Below are 23,742 nucleotides of genomic sequence, written 5' to 3'. Positions count from 1 at the left end.
AGAAACCAGACCTATCTTTCTATATGTTTTTGGGACCGCTGAATCCGAATTTCAAGTCCGTTTTGCCCAGTCACCCTCCAGTTTTGAGAAAAGTGTAAAAAAGACCCCAAAAACTACCTTTTTTTGAGTTTTTTGCATATTACTCAAAACTGGAGGGTGACAGGGCCAAACGGACTTGAAATTCGGATTCAGCGGGTCCAAAAACATATGGAAAGATAGGTCTGGTTCCTGGTACATGACACTTTTTTTTTTTTGTGTGCCGGTGTTATTAAAGTAAAAACGTAAATCAATTCTAGGAACACAAATCAAACTTTTCTTAAACATACAAAATTAATGGGAGCGGGTCATAATTCTGGTTGTCAAAATTCTGTACGACAAAATTCTGTAGGGTCAAAATACTGTAAGACTATAATTCTGTACGTCATTATACTGTAAATACAAAATTCTGTACGTCAAAATACTGTATGAACAAAATACTGACTTGCAAAATTCTGTTTTGTAAAATTCTGTACGTCAAAATACTGTATTTTCAATACAGTATTTTTAAAGAAATTTCCTTTGATAAAAAAAAACACTAAATAGTAGCTTTAACTATAATTATTGACAGTATAGTTGTAATTACAAACATAATTATTAAAGGAAAAAGGTAAATCAATTCTAGGAACACAAATCAAACTTTTCTTAAACATACAAAATACTTAAAAAAAAAAATGTCAAAATCAATATAAATTTAATTTTTTTTTTCAATCCGTTTTAGGTATGCAACGTGGTTTAATTCAGATTGTTTTTTAAATAAGTGTAGTTTTGTTTTTTCTCTCCTTTTTCCGTAGCTCCTAAACCATATTTTTTACAGCATTTTTACAGAACTTTGATATACAGAATTTTGATGTACAGAATTTTGAAATACAGTATTTTGACCAACCAGAATTTTGCTATACAGAATTTTTTTCGTACAGCATTTTGAACATACAGAATTTTGACATACAGTATTTTGGCATACAGTATTTTGAATACAGAATTTTGCAACATACAGCATTTCGACCCCAACCCGAAATTATATTGCCTTTTTAACGTGGTTCTCCTAGTCTATTCTTTGAACAATACCAACTGAGTCGAATCCTCAGCTGACATCGTAAAATGACATGTTGTGTGGTTGTAATATTCAGCATTTGTTGATGTTAAAATAAAAGAAGCTTGCTGAATTAACAACAGTCATTGATTTTTCTGATGGCTTATGTAAGCTTTCGCTGTCGTGCGAATACCTGGTTTACTTAGACCTCTTTGGTCCATTGTGATACCACAAAGACTAACCAATTATGAGACTTTTTAAAACTATTTTCACCAGATCACTACTATCTTTATAAAACAATTCTACCAGATAGAGTGATCTTTTACGTTCGTCATTATCAAATGCACTACTGACAACACGCTTTGTTCTCTAGAAAACAATGGTCGGAAAAAGTATTTTGACAAAATGAACATTTTTCTAACTGATGAGAATAATCTGTAACGGTTAAACATAAAATAAGGAAGTGGACGGTTATTTGATAAGTATATTATGGTAAATCTCATGATGGTCAATGTCAGTCATATAGTTGGTATTATGCTTCTAGGCTGCATTTTTTGTATAAAAAGTACTAATTTTTGAGGGAAAAAAGTATTTTGACAAACGTTCTTTTTCAACGTTGGTAAGGTAATGCATTTTACGTGTTTCAAGCACGTATACAACTGACAGACTTGTTAAGGCCCCGATTTGTAAAAAATTGGGCAAAACGGCGGAACTTAACATTGAAATTAGTGCATCTTCTGTTGCAACTCATAATTTCTGTGTGTCTGTTAAAAAATCTGTGGAGAACTGAATTTATCGCGGGAAACTAAAAATTACCAAATATACAAACACAAAAATATAATTATACTATTCAAAATTTACCACAAACGGACAAAAAATGAAAAAAATGCACTTACAAAAATTGAAGCATTTTGAAGAATTCACTTTATCGCGGATTGACTATAAAAAGTCTGAATTTGGAAATGCCATTCTTTCATCAAAAACTTTGTTAGCAAAAGTACCCTTTGCATTGAGGTCAAAGAAGACAATTTTACCATGTTTATGGGAAGATAATACAGTATTTATCTCATAAAACAAAAATCGAAAAAAAAAATTGAATTCTCAAAGGGACATGTTGTTGTGCTTTTCGCTTCTGGAATAAACTTGACCAAATTTTCACGGAGCTTCAACAGTTCCTTTTCGTTTCCCGGATCATTGAGATAGAAATTTGTGAGAATAAAACTTTGTGAGATAAAACTTTGTTTTTGAATGAAAGAAGCATACCAATATGTTCCTTTGAGAATTCAGTTTTTTTCGATTTTTGTTTTATGAGATAAATACTGTATTATCTTCCCATAAACATTTTAAAATTGTCTTCTTTGAGCTCAATGCAAAGGGTCCGCTGTTTTGCCCATTTTTTTACAAATCGGGCCCTAACAAGTCTGTCAGTTGTATACGTGCTTGAAACACGTAAAATGCATTACCTTACCTTACCAACGTTGAAAAAGAACGTTTGTCAAAATACTTTTTTCCCTCAAAAATTAGTACTTTTTATACAAAAAATGCAGCCTAGAAGCATAATACCAACTATATGACTGACATTGACCATCATGAGATTTACCATAATATACTTATCAAATAACCGTCAACTTCCTTATTTTATGTTTAACCGTTACAGATTATTCTCATCAGTTATAATGTTCATTTTGTCAAAATACTTTTTCCGACTGTTGTATATCATTATCATTCATTACATGAACGGTCACAGACAAAGAATACAAGGTCAGCTAGTATCTCAAAGTTAAAGCAGCCGTCTATGTACAAATGTTATGTTCCTTCTTAATTGGCCATCGAGGTGGGAGTAAAAATCGGAGAGTTTTTTACCTCTCGGAAGCACACCTTGAAGCATGATTCGTATGAAATCGGAGAACGAGGATACCTCGCTTGGGCCGAATGGCAGTTTATACTATTTGACTTCCCTTCATGCATTTTGCATTTCATTGAAAAAGTACTTCTGACATGACACAAGAAAGCTTAACCTTGGAAATGCATTCACTGAATGCTTCCGGACTCTTATGAACGGCCAATCGAAAGCGACATTAGAGATTTTGAGTGAATTCTGATTTGAAATCAGGAAGAGAATTTCTCTTCTGGGAAACGTTCTATTTGTCATGTTCGTGGGAATACAACACTTTCAGAAGGCTTCTGAATACTTCTGGCCGATTCTGGGTAGCCAATCGATTTTATATTTTTTTTTTGCAATTTGGAGTTTTTAAAGAATGAGAATATTGTTAGCTGGAAATCATAGTTTTTTTTTTTTATAATTCTTCTTCCACAGATTTTACCGAATCATCGAAAATAGTCGAGATCAAGTAGCTAAGAATAACTACTCCATAGATAGTATCTATACGCCAATTTTCCGCAGAAGCCTCTTCACTATTGGTATCCTAATGCGATACTTTGACTTTAAATCACCAAAGGTGTTGGGTAAGTTTATTTATTTCTTTATTCTTTGCTTCTCTTACAATTATTTAATTTTACTCTGTATATATTTTCTAGGCGAAGGTAGCGGTTTCTCACCTCAAATCTGTGATGAAGTATTCGAATGTTTAATGTTCTTTACCCAATGCGCCAACAATGATATTCGAAAGCAGGCTCTAATAGCACTGGGTTCATTTTGTGTAATGAATGATGATTATTTAACCCGTAACGAGTTGAAAAAATTTTACTGTGATCTATTGCAAAGCGAAAATATCGATGCGTGTATAAAAATAATTTGTATGCGTAATATTTGGATATATCTAACAGAATCTGAGATTTATATGCATAATAAAGAAAAAGACTGTAAGTTTATGCACTTCTTTAAAAGTGCACTACAAATCTTTAACATATTTATTTTGTTTAGGGGAAAAACAACAACAAACAGAAGATTTAAAAGAAATGAATGATGTCTCATCGGGTATGGCCAGCAGAATCATTCAATTATATCTGCAAGATATCTTGGATTGTTTCTTAAATCGAGATGACTCGGTGCGACTGTGGGCGGTAAAGGTTGTGCAAATAGTATTGCGACAAGGTTTAGTACATCCTGTGCGGATGGTACCATATCTTATTACTCTTAGTACAGATTCTAAGCAGGAGGTGAGTTTCTTTTTTTCTTTAACAAAATCAGCTTTAATAACAAATAAAACTTATTATAGTCGGCGCATCGAGCAGATGCCCTGCTAAAGGAGATCGACAAGACTTATTCAGGTTTTGTTAATATGAAAGTGCAATTCGGCCTGCAGCTATGTTTCAAACTTCAAGAGCTGCTACAAGGTGATAGAGGGAAAAATGTTGTGATACGAGGTTTCTCGTAAGTTTTAAAATACACTATTTTTGTTCGAAGATCCATTTTAATATTTATTCAATGTTTTTTTTTTCTAGTAAAAAAGAACACGATGTTGTTCCAACAGCCTTGAATGACTTCCTATATACTCTGCTGCGCACAACGAAACCTCAACGACGTGCTCTAGTCCAAACTGTAACCAAGCAATTCGATGATCAAAAGACAACACTCCGTCAAATGCTCTACATCGCTGACAACTTGGCCTACTTTCCGTATGTCGTTCAAGATGAGCCCCTCTATCTGATTCATCAAATCGATCTTATGATATCAATGGCTGGTACAAATCTATTGGCCACATTTAAGGAATGTCTGAAACCTGCCGAAAATGCAGACGATATCCTTGAAGATGATGACGATGAAGAAGATCCAGATGTTTTGTTTAAACGTTTACCAGAGGATATTAGCGAAATTCGAAAATGTATAACGTCAGCGCAGGCGTGCATGTTACTCTTGATACTCAAACAGCATTTGAAAGACATGTACGGGCTGACAGATGGTAAAATATCAAGGTATTCTCCGTCGGAAACACAAAAAATTTACGAAAAAGCTGTCACGAGAAAGACAGTGCCCGATTTCAATCCAAAGTCGACAATTGAAGAGATTAAGAAATCGGTCATAAAAACAAATGATGTTGATTTAAATCCGGAAGATAAGAGGGATTTAGTTGTAAAATATTTAGATGTATGTTGTGAAATACAAAGTTGGCTAGAATGTAAAAGAAATTCATTCTCTTTTTTTCATTTCAGTTTAAACAACTTATGCTTAAGTTAGATCCAGACGATGCTGACTCTCTTGATGACGAACGGGATAAATCAAAATTAAATAATACGGCAGCATCGATTGATACACCATCGACACCAGCCCTTAACTCAACTGGTGCTAATCAGAGTAGTATGGATGATCAAGCTGGCGAGAGTAGTAGTGGAGCGAGAACGGGCAGTGCGACAACACCACATGTAAATAGTGTTAATCATACGACGGTTTCAACACCAGCCCAAAGCAAGGTAAGTTGTTGTAATGTTGTCTTTGTGATTTGCTTTCACAAGTTGATTTTTTTTCTAAATCTATGGAATGTTCTGAAGTCAGTTGCTTCCATCAATAAAGTAACTACAGGAAACAAGCATTACATATTTTCAAATGCAAAGCTTACAGCATTTAATTTCTTATATGTGACAAAATGTTTGTCGGATCTTTGTTTAAACTAATTAAAATTGCACGTCCTTGCTAGCCTGGCCTCAGAAATATCCTCGTCAAATAATAGTTTTGGATAACAGAAAGAGTTGTTAGTGCAATACGAGGGCCGGATGCGTAGGAACATTGTTTTACAAACAATTAACAAACAAATTAAGCAAGCGTTCACCGAGTAAAAATGTTAACAAAATTTATAAAAACCCATATTGTCGATTAGGATTTGATATCGTACCTATCACTTCCTCCCCCTGTTTCGTTTGCTATCACCAACAACTTCCCAATGGGGTTTTACACAAACATCTCGTTATTTTTTCTTGACAAAAAAGTATGTAGCCTTGTTTTGTAAGAGATTCAATATTGCTTTCAGTTTGTGGAGGGTTTTCAAAATATTGAAACATTAAAAATAAAATGCACGACTGGGTCGCACGAACTTGCTCTTAGAGTTAAAGTTGCTTAAATTTTTAAGACTTTTTATATAGAAATTTGGAATAAAAAATTAAATTCGTTTTTTAAAAAAATAAAATAAAATCTAAAATTAAATTGCCCTCCAAAACAAGTATGCAGTTTTCATTGATATATTAACATGCATTTTTAGAAAAAAAAAATTTCAAAATCGTTAGAGCCGTTTTTAAAAAAACTAATTTTTTATAAATAATTTTTTGGAAAAAAAGTTTTAAAATAAAATTGGTATGCCATTTTGTAGAAATCACTAATCAACATCTAAAAACAAAATTTCAAAAAAATTCAATGTCCCATTTTCGAAAATTTGATTTTTCAAAAAAAAATTTTCAAATTTTTTTCAAAAATCCAAAAATTATTTTTTGGAAATTTAATTTTTGGTTTATATTTAAATTATATAAATGCTTCTTCATAAAAAGTTTCGTTGAAATCGAATAAGCAGTTTCGGAGATAATCGGATTTGAAAAAAACCGTTCTATGGCAGGTACCGTTAATAATGATTTTCAAAAAAAAATTTTTTCATTTAAAGATAGACCTTAGCTTAAAACTAACATTTGAATTTTTTAAACAAAATTATTAGAGCCGTTTTCGAGATATTTCAATTTTACTTAAATCGGTATATGACAAGTACCGTTATTTTTGGTCCAAAAAAATTAATTCCAAAAACCCCTCTGGAGAGTCGCCAAATAACGCTACATACCAAGTTTGACATTAATAGGTCCATCCGTTAAGGCTGTAGCTCCTTATACAGACAGACAGACGGACTTCCGGGACCCACTTTTTTGGCATTGTCTACCATCGTAATGTCATGGAAAAATGTTATCTCAACTTTTTTTTTTTGTACGAATGCATAACTTGATATATAGTACCTACAATGGTCGGAAAAAGTATTTTGACAAAATGAACATTTTTCTAACTGATGAGAATAATCTGTAACGGTTAAGCATAAAATAAGGAAGTTGACGGTCCTTTGAGAATTCAGTTTTTTTTTCAATTTTTGTTTTATGAGATAAATACTGTATAATCTTCCCATAAACATGGTAAAATTGTCTTCTTCGAGCTCAATGCAAAGGGTACTTTTGCTAACAAGGTTTTTGATGAAAGAATGGCATTTCCAAATTCAGACTTTTTGGAGTCAATCCGCGATAAAGTGAATTCTTCAAAATGCTTCAATTTTTTTAAGTGCATTTTTTTCGTTTTTTGTCCATTTGTGGTAAATTTTTAATAGTATAATTATATTTTTGTGTTTGTATATTTGGTAATTTTTAGTTTCCCGCGATAAATTCAATTCTCTACAGATTTTTTAACAGACACACAGAAATTATGACTTGCAACAGAAGATGCACCAATTTCAATGTTAAGTTCCGCCGTTTTGCCCAATTTTTTACAAATAGGGGCCTTAACAAGTCTGTCAGTTGTATACGTGCTTGAAACACGTAAAATGCATTACGTTAATTTACCAACGTTGAAAAAGAACGTTTGTCAAAATACTTTTTTCCCTCAAAAATTAATACTTTTTATACAAAAAATGCAGCCTCGAAGCATAATACCAACTAAATGACTGACATTGACCATCGTGAGATTCACCATAATATACTTAATAAATAACCGTCAACTTCCTTATTTTATGCTTAACCGTTACAGATTATTCTCATCAGTTAGAAAAATGTTCATTTTGTCAAAATACTTTTTCCGACCATTGTATATCGCAAGTAAAAAATAGACATTTCATGTAAAACATAAATCCAACTGGGTATAAAAAGAAAACAAAATTTTATTCGAAACCTATACATTCGAATACTTTTCTTAAAATTTATACCAGGCCCACTGAAAAATATATTTTTTTTTCATAATCGAAAGAAGTGGAAAAGATTAAAATCTTATATTCCTTTGGCTTTTTTGGTCGCAGTGGTTGTAGTAATGAAACAATTAAGTAACCATTAGCTTTTCCCGACGTTTCGACAGGGGTTGCTGTCTTCTTCAGGGGAACTTTATTTTATCAAAATAAAAACAAATATTTTATTAACAACTGTGCAACAAATTTAAACAATATTGTAAACTTACGTTACATAAAAATATAACAAAAATTGTAATCTACATTAAAAAGCAAAGATTAAAAAATAAAAATGAGCAAAATACACTTCAAAGAGAAGTTTAGTCTTTAATTATTACAAACAAAAAAAAACAAATATTTTTGACATTTACTATGAGACAAGAGAACAATATACGGATGATATGTTTTGTGTGTCGAGCTTTCGGTTCATGTTGTTTTTGTTATTAATGATGTGCAGTGTTTCCAGTGTATATCGTTTAGACGTATGTCGTTCAGTCTGGAGAACTTTAACATCTTCGAAGTCCGGAGTGTGGCCATACTCAATTGCATGGCTGGCTAATGCAGTTTTTCCAGGGTTGTTGGATTTGATGTCCGACTTGTGGTTAGACATGCGTTGGCGGAGAAATTGTTTTGTTGTGCCAATGTAGCACAAATTGCATGGTTCATTCGGTTTTCCTTTGCAGTTAATCTTGTAGATCACATCTGTAGCTTTATCTTTCTCTGGTTTGTTTTTGAGTTTTGTGAAGAGATGGCTGAGCGTCATGTTGGGCTTATAAGCCATGAGAATATTTTTGGTTTTGTTGACGATAGATTTTTTGAAATTTTCCGTTAAGCCAGGTACAAAAATAACGCTGTTATAGTAGCCAGTTGGACGATCATCTTTTTTGGTTTGGGGAATTTTATTTTTATGTTTGAAGAGAAGACTGCGTATTAAGGTAGAAGGAAACCCATTGTCTCTCAACATTTTAATTATTTTTTCTTCGTTTGTTCTGTGGAAACAAGTGTCACTTATCGTGAAAATCTTACTTATTAAGTTGGAAGCTGTATTTAGAATTATGTGTTTCGGATGGTTGGAACGAAAATTGATTAATCTTCCTGATGCCGTGTCTTTTTGGTGCCAATTGAACATAAGAGAATCGTTTTGCCGTCGAATTTTTACATCAAGAAACGCTATTTCAAAATTTTTCTCCATTTCGATGGTGAATTGTATTTTAGGATGAAAACCGTTGAGGGATCTAAGAACTTCTTCAATTTTATCTTTATTTATTACAGCAAATATGTCGTCTACATACTTTGCAACAAATCTTGGTTTTTCAATCATTTTTTCAAAGCACTCATCAAGTAAATAATCGAGTACTAAATCGGCGATGGTTAGTACTCGATTATTTACTTGATGAGTGCTTTGAAAAAATGATTGAAAAACCAAGATTTGTTGCAAAGTATGTAGACGACATATTTGCTGTAATAAATAAAGATAAAATTGAAGAAGTTCTTAGATCCCTCAACGGTTTTCATCCTAAAATACAATTCACCATCGAAATGGAGAAAAATTTTGAAATAGCGTTTCTTGATGTAAAAATTCGACGGCAAAACGATTCTCTTATGTTCAATTGGCACCAAAAAGACACGGCATCAGGAAGATTAATCAATTTTCGTTCCAACCATCCGAAACACATAATTCTAAATACAGCTTCCAACTTAATAAGTAAGATTTTCACGATAAGTGACACTTGTTTCCACAGAACAAACGAAGAAAAAATAATTAAAATGTTGAGAGACAATGGGTTTCCTTCTACCTTAATACGCAGTCTTCTCTTCAAACATAAAAATAAAATTCCCCAAACCAAAAAAGATGATCGTCCAACTGGCTACTATAACAGCGTTATTTTTGTACCTGGCTTAACGGAAAATTTCAAAAAATCTATCGTCAACAAAACCAAAAATATTCTCATGGCTTATAAGCCCAACATGACGCTCAGCCATCTCTTCACAAAACTCAAAAACAAACCAGAGAAAGATAAAGCTACAGATGTGATCTACAAGATTAACTGCAAAGGAAAACCGAATGAACCATGCAATTTGTGCTACATTGGCACAACAAAACAATTTCTCCGCCAACGCATGTCTAACCACAAGTCGGACATCAAATCCAACAACCCTGGAAAAACTGCATTAGCCAGCCATGCAATTGAGTATGGCCACACTCCGGACTTCGAAGATGTTAAAGTTCTCCAGACTGAACGACATACGTCTAAACGATATACACTGGAAACACTGCACATCATTAATAACAAAAACAACATGAACCGAAAGCTCGACACACAAAACATATCATCCGTATATTGTTCTCTTGTCTCATAGTAAATGTCAAAAATATTTGTTTTTTTTTGTTTGTAATAATTAAAGACTAAACTTCTCTTTGAAGTGTATTTTGCTCATTTTTATTTTTTAATCTTTGCTTTTTAATGTAGATTACAATTTTTGTTATATTTTTATGTAACGTAAGTTTACAATATTGTTTAAATTTGTTGCACAGTTGTTAATAAAATATTTGTTTTTATTTTGATAAAATAAAGTTCCCCTGAAGAAGACAGCAACCCCTGTCGAAACGTCGGGAAAAGCTAATGGTTACTTAATTGTTTCATTACTACAACCACTGCGACCAAAAAAGCCAAAGGAATATAAGATTTTAATCTTTTCCACTTCTTTCGATTATAAACTCTAAATTGGTCAATAAATCATCTTTAATATTTTTTTTTCTTTTGTCACACAGATTTATTATTCATTTCAAATAAATATTTTGCTGCTCACGTTCTTTTCTAATATCACCCCTCTGGTCTACACTAACTCCAAAATCTTTTGCTCAACCCTTGGGGCCCATACTCAGTTGCGTAGCTAGTATAGGTTGCACCCGGGCGTCAATTATGGTGTCACCCCCTGAATGAAAAATAGTAAAATAAATGAAATTCCACTATTCTATATATGAATTAAGATAACTTGCTCTTTACCTTAGGCAAATTTTGGAATCGGAAAAAAAAAAAAAAACCAACTGCCATACAACCAATTTTTATATTTAAATTATTTTTAAATTAGAAAAATTTTCAAAAAAAAAAGATTTAAAAAAAATATTCAAAATATTTTTTTTTTTTTTTTTGAAAATTCAATTTTTCGATGAAGGACCAATGAATTTTCTTGAAATTTTGATTTTATATGTCGACTAATATTTCCTTTTCAATGACATACCAATTTTTTTATTTTGAAAATTTGTGCTTATATAAAATCTTAAAAAACCGCACCAACAATTTTGAACATTTTTTTTATAAAAATTTTGTGTCATTAAATTGCATATGTATGTCATTCTAAAAGATATGTTTGCACTTTTAAAAACAAATTTTACGTTTTTTTAAGTTTTTAATGAAAATAAAATTATAAAATGAAATTAAAAATATAACATAAAGTCTAGTACGCAGTTTGAACTGAATTTTAGCTGACATTTTTGTATCTCCATTTTTCTCTAATTATTTTCCGTTTAAAAATGTGATTTTTTAACTGGAGCTGCACACAATTCGTCTGAAATTCTTAAATAAATTTTAGCTCGGCTTAATTTTGGAGAAAATTTTGTATGGCAGATAAGCTCAATCTGCTTACTAGGCCTAAAGAACAAAAAATTAAATTAATAGTAGGTAGAAAAGCAAAATTTAAGGGTTGATTCTTGGGTATCTACCACTGATATCACTTTTTGTTAATGCTCTGCTTATAAGCATCTATAAGGCCCTCCTTGGTAGCTTTCGGATGTCACCCCAAAATGGGTGACACACGTAGGGTTGCCAACCGTACTCTAAAAAAGAGTATTGTACTCTATTTCACGTGTTTGTACTCTATAATCTATAACTCTGATAGAGTACGTCAAAATACTCTTTTTTTACTTAAAGCTAAGTGTACCACCACATAAACATCTTAATGTTTACAAATTGGTGGATAACTTTCATATTTCTAAAGATAATTGAATGAAAAAGATAACGAGGCTTAAAATATTCGACCTTATAATAACTAAATATGAACAATTGTGTTTTAGAGAGTACAAAGCACTATAATTTTGGTCGTTGTTTTAGTATGACCTACTTGTTTTGTTTATTTCTTAGTCAGACTTAAAATTTATTTTTTTTAATTTTGTTTTGGAATGAAATTGAATCAAAGGAAGGAGTAAGCTTTTTTCAAAAAATTAAACTTTGTTTTTTTTTTTTTTATAGAAAAATATTAAACGCAACTGATGCTATTTTTCTTGATTATCCAATGTTTGAACTGGTGTAACTTTTGCTGTTTTCAATATATTCATCGAAATAAAAAAATTTATAGAATATTAATACTTTTATTTAAAAAAAAAAAACAGTTTTAAATATTAATTAAAGAAAAATGTTTAAAAAGGATTTTGTACTTTTTCAGAAATATTAGTTTAATTTATTTTTAATTCAAATTTTGTTCTCTATTTTACTTTGTTTTGTTTAAGACCTCAAAACATAAGATTTTTTCTTGTAAAAAATCAAGGTATTTTTGTTCGACTTAAGCTTCTTATATTGGTAACTGCAAAAATTTTGAACTATATACTATCTGTTCTTACAACTTCAGCATTCACTGAGAGAGTATTGAGAGTGATGAGAAAGGAATAGGGCTGCATTGAAATTGATCAAAAATGAGCTCTTAATTTATATCAATTTTGAATTTGCCCGTTTAGAGTTATACAGATATGCATATTTTAAAAATAACAAAAATATTGTTATATACTGCAAGAAGTACCAAAAAATACATTTTCAAGACTTGAAATGAATGGTACTCTTCTTTACAAATGTACTCTTTTTTTTCGTCTCTGAGATCAAATATACTCTATTCCTCTTAAAAAAGTTGGCAACCCTAGACACACGGGGCAGTCCGCCCCCCTCGCTACGCCACTGCCCATACTGCCGTGCTAAGCAAAAGGGCGTATGCGCCAAAACTCCAAAATTGAGTTAAGGGCATACTTGGCATCCTCAAAAAAATGCCTCATTTATATGTTAACTAAAAAACAGCACATTTCCAAGTGGCTCATAATCGTCAATTGAGATGAGCACAACGACATTACTCCGCTGTACTCCTAAGTAGTAAAATGCATACATTTCTAACTTTGAAAATTAAAAACAAAATTTAGACACGCATTTCGGGAAGCTTAAGCACTACAGTATTGTGTAAACTAAAAATTCAAGATTTCTACTACAAGTTGCTTAAAATTACTTTTAAACTCTGTCCCTTTCAGTATAATGCATTTATCTCAAAACTTCAAAGATGGATATACGCCTTTTTTGCCTAGCACGGCAGGATATGTCCCAGCGTTGGTTCAAACTACTCTGAAATTTTTAATTCAACATTGAAAGTTAAGAAACGCAGAATTTTTTGTTCCATGATTAAGGAGGTCTCATATAGGACTTTTGGTTCTTTGTTAACTAACGATCATTATTGAGAAAAAAAAAAATGAATAACGAACGTATGACAAATATTGTACTTTTTCAGTTGAATATACAGCGGATATATTTATTCACAGCAAAATCTAGCATTTTGTATTTGTCTACAAAAGTCTTTTTTTGAACTAACTGCTAAATAAATTTTTGTATACGCAGCAGGAAATCCCAGCAACACCAACAACGCGTACTGCTCGAGCAACAAAATCATCTTCGCGAAAACAACCAACACGTAGCAAACGGAAAAAACGAAAAATCGTTTCATCAGATGATGATGAAGATGACTACAGTGATGCCGACTACGCGTAATAAATTTGTTATAATTTTACCATTTACAAAAAAAAAAACAACACCTCAACACTAAATAAAATAAATTTAAATGTAATATAATAACATTCTAAATATATTAAAAATAAAAAAAGTTTTTTTTTTCGAGTAAAAATAGAAACAATTAATATAATATCAACAAGCAAACAAAAAAAAATCAACTGAATTTAGTTTTCTGTATCTTTTTATATATTAAAATATTTTTAATTTAATTAAGACAAATATAATATACTACTTATAGGTGAGTGTGTACAAGTTATTTAAACAAAAAAACATAAAAGAAAAAAAACAACACTACTATTACAATATAATATTATGTTTAAAAATATTTTCATTTTGTATAAAAAAACGAAGACTTTTTACTTAAAAACTAGAAAGAAATTATGTTTAGAGCAATTTTATTAAAGCAAACAATTTAATTTATTATTTTTAAGCGACGAACAAAACAAAAACACACACAAAATACACAAACAAAACCCACACGCAAACAAAAAAACAAAAAACAAAGATGTAAATTATATATATATTAAAAACAAAAAAAATATGGTGTTTATATCTATATCTAAAGTTGTATATTTTAAACCCACAAGAATTAAATAAAAATTACTGTTAACATATAACATAAATATATATATATAAAAAAGAAACAAAACAAATATGGAAAATAATAAACATTTAAGAAGAGAAATGAAGTTATCGGTGTTTTTTATACAAAAAAAAAATTATTAGAAGGGTATAAGTTGTACATTAAGTTAAAAATATATAAAAAGAAATTAAATACTTTCACTAATAATCTAGATTCTTAAGCTGTAAATTAAACAAAAAAAAGAATACAAATCACTAAGCTTCTTTTTTCTTCTCCGCCCTTATCGAAACAAGAAAAAAAATAAATTATGTTCATTTAATCACATTTATATACAGAATAGTTTTTGTTTTTCTTTTTTTTTTTTTTTCTCCTGAATATATACAATATATATATTTTTATATGTATTTAAAATGATAATATAAACCTATTCATAAATATCTATTAAGTTACAAAAAGAAGTGTTTTTAAGTTGGATTAATTATAGTCCGTTCTTTTTTGTTTTATTTTTCTTAATAATTTATAATTAAAGTTTTAAAAATATATCCATTCAAATATACCTTAAACTATATTGTGTATGTATATACTTTTTCATTTTACTTTTAGAACTCGGAAATTAAATGATGAAGAAAAATTATTCCATTTGAATTTGAAAACGAAAATGCATTTTGTTTTTATTAATTTTAACTTGAATGAATTTTTTCGTTTTTTTTTATTGACACTGACAGCAATATAAAGAGAGATGAGATGTTAATACTACAAAAAAACCTCATTGAAATACTTTTATTCGATGGTGTCAACATAATATATAGATTCTTTCTGCAATGTGCATTAAAGTGTATGAAAGTGGATGTGGGAAAGGGCACAACGATTTAGGCATTTTTTTTTTTAACTTTACTCCTTCTTTTTAGTTAATCCAGCTTGACTGACTATGGCTTTCTCTTATGAAATTCTGCACCACCTGGATCAAAATTTAGTTAACGGTGGCATATCGATATGTTAAAATATTACTACCTTACAAATCTAGAATTGCACAAAACACCAACAAGGGCTGACAGAATTTTGTGAAATTTTGAAAACCCCTTCTTTCAACCAAGGGTGTCAGCACTTAACAAACTCGATACAATCGAGCGTTCTTCATTGAAAACCTTCGATAAAATCAAATTATGCTGCCGAAACTCGATTGTATCGACCACTCTCGATTGTATTAAGTTATGGGCCCCAGTATTTTTACAATGTCCATAATTGGAAAAAAGCACCATTTTGCTGCAAATTAATTAAAAGTTCCAAATGCTATACAATTCAATTTAAAAAAAAATATTTTTAATTAGGGTGTTCAAAAAAAGTTTTTTTTGCATTTGAAAAAAAAAAATGATTTTTAGTGCACAGAAAGTTTGTTAAGTGCGTTTTTTGCTATAGTAATATTAAATTCATGTCAAATTAATTAAATTGAATTTGTTTGAACTCCAAGCGTAAATGTAAAATATACCATTTTTCTGAGCCCCCTAATTAAAAAATACCCACCCCAATTTTACAATATATTTCATAAACCATGTTTTACAAACTTTCTCTGCAGTGAAAATTATTTTTTTTAGTTAATTAAAAAAAATTTGAACCACCCTAATGAAAATTTTTTTTTGTTCCGTACTTTGGTCAAAACAATATCCACATTGATTTTTTTGGAATTCCACAAGCAACTGTAGAAGATAACATTTTTTAGAGCCACCCTAATACGAAAAAAATCAATTTAAACTCATTTTCTCAAAAACACGATTTAGAAATTTTCTGTGTCATTAAAATTTAAATTTTTCGAAAAATGAAAAAAAGAAACATCTTTTGCATCATCCTAATAATTAATATGTTTGCTTTTCATTTTTTTTTTACTATATTTACATTTATTAACTATAAAAAAATCGAATCAAGAGCCAAATAAATTTCTTCGTGAAGTTCTGCAGCAATAAAATTTTGGCTGCGCAATCTGCCCGATGTTGACGAAATAATGACGTTTATGAACAGCAGAACTGCAGTTGGACTAAGTTAGTCCGATCGCAGATCTGACTTTATGAACACGACTAATGCAGGCCTAAGTTAGGCAGACGTTTATGAAAACACCCTTTCTCTTTTGAAATTTTGCAGCATCTCGATCAAAATTTAGTTAACGGTAGTATATCGACATGTAAAACATTACATTACATTACATATTAAACTAGTCTGAAGATAAATCTCCGGACTAGAAACACTGCAGCTTCGGAATCTAGGTCCATTTTGCTGATACAACACAAACACAAGACATTAATACAACACAGAAGGACAAAGAGAGAAAGAACGAGAGAAGAACATACAACGACATGTAAAACAATTATACTTTACAAATCTAAAATTGCAAAACACCAACTTACTCACCGCTTTCTCTAACAGGATTTCCCAAAAGTAATAGCCCAAACAAAATATGGTGAAATATGGGAGCCCTTAGGCTTACAGAATTTTGTAAACCTCTTACTTACAACAAGGGTTGTCAGCACTTAACAAACTCGATACAATCGAGCTTCCTTCATTGAAAATCGATAAAATCGAATTAAATGCTGCATATAGTCGATTGTATCAAGTTATAGGCCCCAGCCCCCCAGTATTTTTCCAATGTCCATTATTGAAAGAAGAACTTCTCTTTCTGCAAATTAATTAACAGTTCCAAGTTTTTTTACAATTCAATTTATAACTTTTATTTTTTGAAAAAGTACAGAAAATATTTTTTTTTCTCATTACCGTAGTTTGTGGAAAAAAGTGTTTGTTTAAGGAAAAATAAAGGAAAAACCATCACAAAAAAAGTTTGAAGGTTTACACTCTTGTACTTTTAAACTTTTTAGGCCAATGTACTTTTATTAATGTCGAATTCCTTTAAAAAAAAACTATCTTAGTGCAATTTACGTATCGTAAACAATGTGCCGAGCATGATCGACATAACTAAATTTTTTTATGAAATACATAGTTTAAATCTTGACCAATAAAAAGGCGTGTTTTTTTTGGCAAAGGTATCCGCAGTAGGATTTCCCAAATATCAACACTGAACAAAAATTTATATACCTACACACACCAAGAGAAAGGAAAACGTTAACTTTTACACTTCGTCAAAATTCTATACGCAGCTTGGTTTAGCTTCTATTCCTATCGGCAGCTGCATGTTGTTTTTGTAGAAAGAATAACATTTTCATTTTCAAATGCTGTCATACCATACGAAGACGCAAAATTTTGGTGGTTTTCCGACGTTGTCTGGATGAAATGCATTTGGAAGGGGAAACCGACGAAGTAATGAATACCAGAGTTATGCGCGACAGATTTACGCGCGTCAAAGTTACGCAAAGTTGGGTTGGCAACCATTGAAATGAACGATATAAGGGAGGAACGTACCAAAAAGCTAGAGCGTATTATACTTAGGTTGAGTCAGGGCAAGAAATAAATTGTATGTGACGGGGGTGTCTATTCCCCTCCGTATAGCCGGGAGGGGGGATTTTCTAAAAAAATTACTTTATTTAGAAAAAAAAATTATTTAAAACCAACGGTTACACCAAAAGTAACGTACTGTACGTTTTTGTTAAGCCAAAAACTATATCTTTTAAACTGTTTTAAATATAGCTGCTGTTTAATTGACTAGTTTTTGAAAAAATAATTTTCGAACTTATTTCTTTCAAAATTTTATGTAATTACCTAAGTGCTTATTTAAATTACATAATTTAATTTATTTGTTTTTAAACGAAAACTGAAAACTGGATCCAAAAACGTTTTGTCGTTTTCGATAAATTAAAAAAAAAAAAAACAAAACTACTTTGACAAAAAAAAACGCCATATACATATTTGTTTTTGAAAATTAATTTTTCAAAAACTGTTCCATTAAACAGATTTATTTAAAAACAATATACAAGAACAAGTCTTTGGCTTTACAAAAAAGTACAGTACGATATTAATGGTGTAACGGTTGATTTTTAATAATTTTTTTCCAAATAAAGTCATTTTTTTAGAAAATCCCCGCCCCCCGGCTAAACGGAGGGGAAAAGACACCTCCGTCCCATACCATTTTTTTCTTGAATTGACTCAACCTATACGCTCTAGCTTTTTGGTACGTTCCTCCCGTATATCCTTCATCTCAATGGTTGCCAGCCAAAAAACCACGTTTCATAGCTTTGGTGTTCATAACTCTGGTTTTTCATAACTTCGGTTTTTCGTAACTTCGGTCTTTCATAACTTCGGTTTTGGGTAACTTTGATGCCCGTAACTTTGTCGCGCATAAATCTGGCATTCATAACATTGTTACCATTTCGAAGTAGAGGACTTTGGTATTCATAGCTCTGGTTTTTCATTACTTCATTTTTTCAAAAATTTGGATTTTTATGACAACGAAAATTTTTAAATAGTGTTTTTTTTTTTAAATCGGAAATTTGCTATGATTCCCGAAAAAACAATCACGGAATCCGTTCATAATAGCAAATGTCATACAAATCGTCACTACGATCGGTTTTTGTGATTGTTTTTTTCAGGAATCGTAGAAGATACAAATGTAATTAGTGATAAACCCAAATGAGTTTAAGGTCCTTATTGCGAGTGTCGATTCGATATTATTTATTTACAATTTTGCTATCAACTCAAATCAAGTTCATAGCTCACAATAGCAAATATTTTTGTCGAAAGAGATAAACAATACCAAAACAGATATTTATCGATTCGAAAGTTGAACGACTCTCGCAATAAGGGCCCAAATTGAAATTTTGCGTATAAGGCTGGCTTAAAATAATGTTATTTTCTACAGTTGTTGCTTGTGAAATTACAACATATCAACGTTGATATTCAGCCCTATTGTGAGTTTCACGTGAACAAGATTCCACCCGGAAAAATTGATTTCCACTTTTCCCATGTTGTGAGTTCCGGGCGAAAAGTTGTTCACGTTCGGACATCTAATTGTATTTTCAATTTTTTTCTAGGTACTTTGTAAGGTATTCGACAGCTCTTTTCTCACTAAAGTTTTGCCGAACAAGAAATTATAGTAGCGGAAAATGTAAACTCCCTTCGGGTGAAACTCATAATAGCTTTTTAAGTTCCAGGCGAACAAAAATATTCCGGATGGAAAACATTCCACTGCTGATTACGTTAACCAAAGTAGCTGCTGAAAGATTGAGATTATTTTGTTTGAATAATATAAGAGTCTCAACATTTACATTTAAACAAAACAAAAAATATAGTTTTTATATTTGTTCAAAAAAGATCAAATCTTAAATATCAGCGATTACAAAATAACGGAGAGGACATATTGACGCTTGTTTCCAGTTTATCACATTGAAAAATCAAACTTCATCAATGAGCCCATTAGGGCTCATCATGAAGTAGATGGTGTTGAAGTTCGCGAAAAACAAATTATACCCATATAAAGACGGTAACGGAGAAGACGCGTACTCGTGTTCTCCGTTACCGTTTTTGTCTGTGAATAATTTAGCCACTTTTTGTTAGTTTTTCCTGAAACTTCTAGAACCAGTGGCGTATTGAGGGGGGGCTCTGGGGGCTCAAGCCCCCCCCCCCCCCCAAGCCTCCAAAATCATGTTACTATTTAGCTGATTTCATCATAATCTACATGATTATTTGAAACTTCTTCGTAAATCGTAGAGATTTAGAGGCAGCTCAAATGATTGAGCCCCCTCCAAATTCTAAAATGGTTGTTTGTGTTTGTTTGAGTAAGTGCCTTAGTTGAAGTTGAGGTTTGGGATTTTCAGGATTTTAGTCCAATTCAGAATTCTTCATATAATTTGTTTGTTGTTTTGACGTCGAATTACATCACCGTTAAATTTTGCAAAGCTTCTTATGCAATCACGTCGTATTTTATTGTCTGAGTATATTACTTTTTTTCAAAAATAATATTTTTCTCAAAGATATTGGAAATACAAATTTTGTATATCTCAATATCTTAGTGGTAAACATAACTAATGGTTTATTTAAGCAAATTCCAGTTTGTGCTTCTGATTTGTATTAAAAAAGGAACATATTATTAAAAAATATATATACCTATTTCGGATTAAACATCAAAAGAATTTCATTGAAAATTAGTTTTTGAGACTTTTACGTTCTGCATTTAACTTTTTGAGCATTCATCACTTGCGTTGCCGATGGTGAAATTAGGTGTTCTACATTTTTTCGCTCATTTCGATTTTCTGATCGAATTCAATTCGCTTTGTTTCTGCAACCTCATTCGCTTTACACTTTATCTAATTCATTTTTGTTTGAAAATTTGCAATAATATCGCCAATGTTCTGCCTTTCACTTACATATTTCATATGTCTCGCAAAATGTGACTTCTTATTATTTCTTTAAAATTCTGCTTTTTTCCAATAAAGTTGCCAATAAAATTGCATCCATGTTCAAAGTAGCAGTAATTTAACTTTAGAAACAAAATAAAAATGGATGATCCTTCAGTTTTGACAGTTCGAAGCATTTTCGAAGTTTTAGAAATCGATCGAAGATCAATTTCACGTGGAATTGAAAAGTGATGCCAGTTGACTTTCGGTCGAATTGCGGAAATATGGGCATATATACCGAAAAAAGTGATGAGTATAGCTCAAAAACTAGACGTGATAGGAATAAATCTGTTAACAGTTTTGAATTCAGCTCATGAAAAAGTTCGAACGTAAAAGTGTTTTTTTTTTTTTTAATGATTACTAAACACCTTGCTGTTTGTGTAAAATGTTTGAGATACAAGAACTTGGAAAAATAGCTACTTTGAATGTGAAAGGAGACAGTAGTACGAAGTTGTCGGGAGCAGTAAAATGCTACTATACGACTTTCAGTACCGCAGCACAGCGCTTTTCTCTCGATCAAAGATGAATAAAAAAAGAGACAAATTTGTAGTACATTTACCTTATCAAAAATGTTTGAAACATTTTTCAGCCCCCCCCCCCCAATTTTTTTCTGGATACGCCACTGTCTAGAACATCAACTTTATCATGAGCCCATAGGACTCACCAAGTTTCAAGAAAAAAGATTATTTCTTCAACGAGATAAACTGGATAATATACATCAAAATGTCCTCTAAGTCACTTTTTAATGGCGGATATAAGAAAAATGTTTCCTATCTGAAAAGTAAACCTGAATAATACTTGCCTTATGGTGATGATCATAGTGCAATAAAAAATGATTTACCTTCATAAAATTATCTTGTTTTTAAAGTTTTAAGGCGAAAGAAGAACTAATTGAATAAAAAGTAACGAGATTTTGATGCTTATAGACATCAAGACTTATTTTTAAGCCACACGGAGCAGGAAGAGACAAAACTTCTCGACAAGTAGTAACGTATGTATAAGAATAAAAAGAAGTTTTCAAAAAGATGATATAAAAAAACACTAAACGGTTTTTTTTCTCATTTCTATTATTAGAGCCCATTTTATACCTAAAAAAAACTTTTTAAATTTTTTTTTGTCCTGGTGAAATCCTTTCAACTTAAATTTATTTATTTTACAAAAATATCGTCAACATTTTAGGAATATTGAAATCGAAATTTCTTATACACAATAGATACATTATTTTGCAATAGTTTAAAAATACATAGTTCAATTCTCTTCCATTTATATAGATACACTTTAAACATAGATACATCATAGCAATTTTTAACAGAAAAACATAAAATTAATTAAAGGACACCAACAACAACAAAACCATAAAAATATAGACTTTTTTGTATAAAATTGTAAATATTTATATAAAATTGTGTGATGATAACAAAAAAATTGCAAATGTAAGAAATGCTAAAATTACGGTGATTTATATTTAAATAAACAAAAGCATTATACAACTATGATAAAAATTAATCTATTCGATGGTAAAAATATAATAATTTTAAAATAGCATAAGAAAGTATATTATTTATAAGTTTAAACAAAACAAAAAACGTGAAATACCACGTCACTCATACAAAAAGAAAATAAAAATAAAAAATACATTTTGAATGGAAAAAATATGTTTATTCTTTTATAGAGCGGGCGGCCACTGCAGAAACGCTCAACTCATCGAGCTAAAGAAAATTTTAAATGGGAAGTGAAAGAGGGCTATTAGTAGTTACGAAAACCACAGGTCTTCCCGTTCGCATCCTGGCACGATTGGCGTGGTAAAGTGCATTGTGCATCTCATAGAGCTAAAAGACGATATTGGTGTCAAATTAAAGGTGAGATTGTCAGGTATCAAAATTCAGAGGTCTTCTGGGCGAAAGTCTGACAGTTTTGTCCTGCAGCCCGTTTTAAGGTTAGAAGCGATGAAAGTGAGTTTTTTAATAAAGTCTGGTTTTTTGGTATGTTGGTGGATGACTTAAGGAACTTTTTCACTATAAAATAAAAATAAGAGTCATCAGCATTTAAATACAAAACGGTTTTTTGGAAAAAGCTTCATAGATTCTTAAAAATGACCCAAAGTATATGCAAAACTACGAATAATTCGCGAAAAAGTCTCAAATAATACGCTGCGCCCCTTACAACTAACCGAAAAAAAAAGGAGAATTTAATTTCAAATTAAAGCTAATAATGTCTTTTTTTGAAAACCAGAGGTCTTCCAAGCGACATCTTGACATTTCACTCCCCAGCCTGCTTGAACGTTTTAAGTGAAAAACGCTCCTAACCTTAAAACAAGCTGCGTGACTTAACTTCCAATTTTTGGCTTGGAAGACCTCTGGTTTTCAAAAAAAGACATTGTTAGCTTTAATTTGAAATTAAATTCGACTTTTAATTCGGTAAGTTGTAAGGGGCGCAGCGTATTATTTGAGACTTTTTCATGAATTATTCGTAGTTTTGCATATAATTTGGGTTATTGTTAATAAACTATCAAGCTTTTTCCAAAACATCGTTTTATATTTAAATGCTAATAACTCTTATTTTTATTTTATAGTGAAAAAACTCCTTAACTCATCCACCAAAATACCAAAAAACAAGACTTTATGAAAAAACTCACTCTTATCGCTTCTAACCTTAAAACGGGCTGCATGACAAAACTGCCAGACTTTCGCCCGGAAGACCTCTGAATTTTGATAGCTGACAATAGCACCTTTAATTTGACATCAATATTGTCTTTTAACTCTATGAGATGCACGATGCACTTTACCACGCCAATCGTGCCAGGATGCGAACGGGAAGACCTGTGGTTTTCGTAACTACTAATAGCCCTCTTTCACTTCCCATTTAAAATTTTCTTTAGCTCGATGAGTTGAGCGTTTCTGCAGTGGCCGCCCGGTCTATTATTGAATCGGATTTGTTTTTAATGAAACATCTATAAATATAAAAACCTCATACCAATCAATAAATTCCAAAAACTTATGTTCACTAATCTACATTCTGTTATTTGAGTAATTTACATTCGAAAATGTCTGCCTTTGGTTGAAAGCTATTTGCATATTTTCATTTCCTCGAG

General features: G+C 31.1%; 3 protein-coding genes across 7 annotated transcripts in view; 2 read left to right on the top strand and 1 right to left on the bottom strand.

Annotated features, from left to right (window-relative positions):
- LOC129917249 (nipped-B protein) overlaps positions 1 to 14,388 on the top strand; it is a 34,200-nt gene extending 19,812 nt beyond the window's left edge. For 3 of the 5 annotated variants that reach the window (XM_055997668.1, XM_055997664.1, XM_055997665.1), the window contains 7 exons: positions 3,387 to 3,535; positions 3,608 to 3,892; positions 3,954 to 4,189; positions 4,249 to 4,403; positions 4,475 to 5,117; positions 5,183 to 5,440; positions 13,569 to 14,388. In XM_055997668.1, the coding sequence (XP_055853643.1) occupies positions 3,387 to 3,535; positions 3,608 to 3,892; positions 3,954 to 4,189; positions 4,249 to 4,403; positions 4,475 to 5,117; positions 5,183 to 5,440; positions 13,569 to 13,718 (1,876 nt within the window). In that variant the 3' untranslated portion in view covers positions 13,719 to 14,388. Of the gene's footprint in view, positions 1 to 3,386; positions 3,536 to 3,607; positions 3,893 to 3,953; positions 4,190 to 4,248; positions 4,404 to 4,474; positions 5,118 to 5,182; positions 5,441 to 13,207; positions 13,508 to 13,568 lie in introns of those variants that run through there. The other 2 variants (XM_055997667.1, XM_055997669.1) reach the window with 2 other exon arrangements.
- On the bottom strand, positions 7,952 to 9,245 carry LOC129917251 (uncharacterized). The gene is made up of 2 exons (XM_055997671.1): positions 8,151 to 9,245; positions 7,952 to 8,075 (listed from the first exon to the last, which is right to left on the bottom strand). Exon 1 carries the CDS (start codon positions 9,239 to 9,241, stop codon positions 8,291 to 8,293), a length of 951 nt encoding a protein of 316 aa, XP_055853646.1. The 5' UTR covers positions 9,242 to 9,245; the 3' UTR covers positions 7,952 to 8,075; positions 8,151 to 8,290.
- On the top strand, positions 9,327 to 10,663 carry LOC129917250 (uncharacterized). The gene is made up of 2 exons (XM_055997670.1): positions 9,327 to 10,421; positions 10,497 to 10,663. The coding sequence occupies exon 1, from the start codon at positions 9,331 to 9,333 to the stop codon at positions 10,279 to 10,281; it is 951 nt and encodes a 316-aa protein (XP_055853645.1). The 5' UTR covers positions 9,327 to 9,330; the 3' UTR covers positions 10,282 to 10,421; positions 10,497 to 10,663.
- Positions 14,389 to 23,742: the final 9,354 nt, after the last annotated feature.

Source organism: Episyrphus balteatus, chromosome 3 (assembly GCF_945859705.1).
Source record: "Episyrphus balteatus chromosome 3, idEpiBalt1.1, whole genome shotgun sequence".
Lineage (NCBI taxonomy): Eukaryota > Metazoa > Arthropoda > Insecta > Diptera > Syrphidae > Episyrphus > Episyrphus balteatus.
The sequence above is the reverse complement of the archived record's forward strand: the minus strand, read 5'-3'. Positions and strand labels throughout refer to the sequence as shown.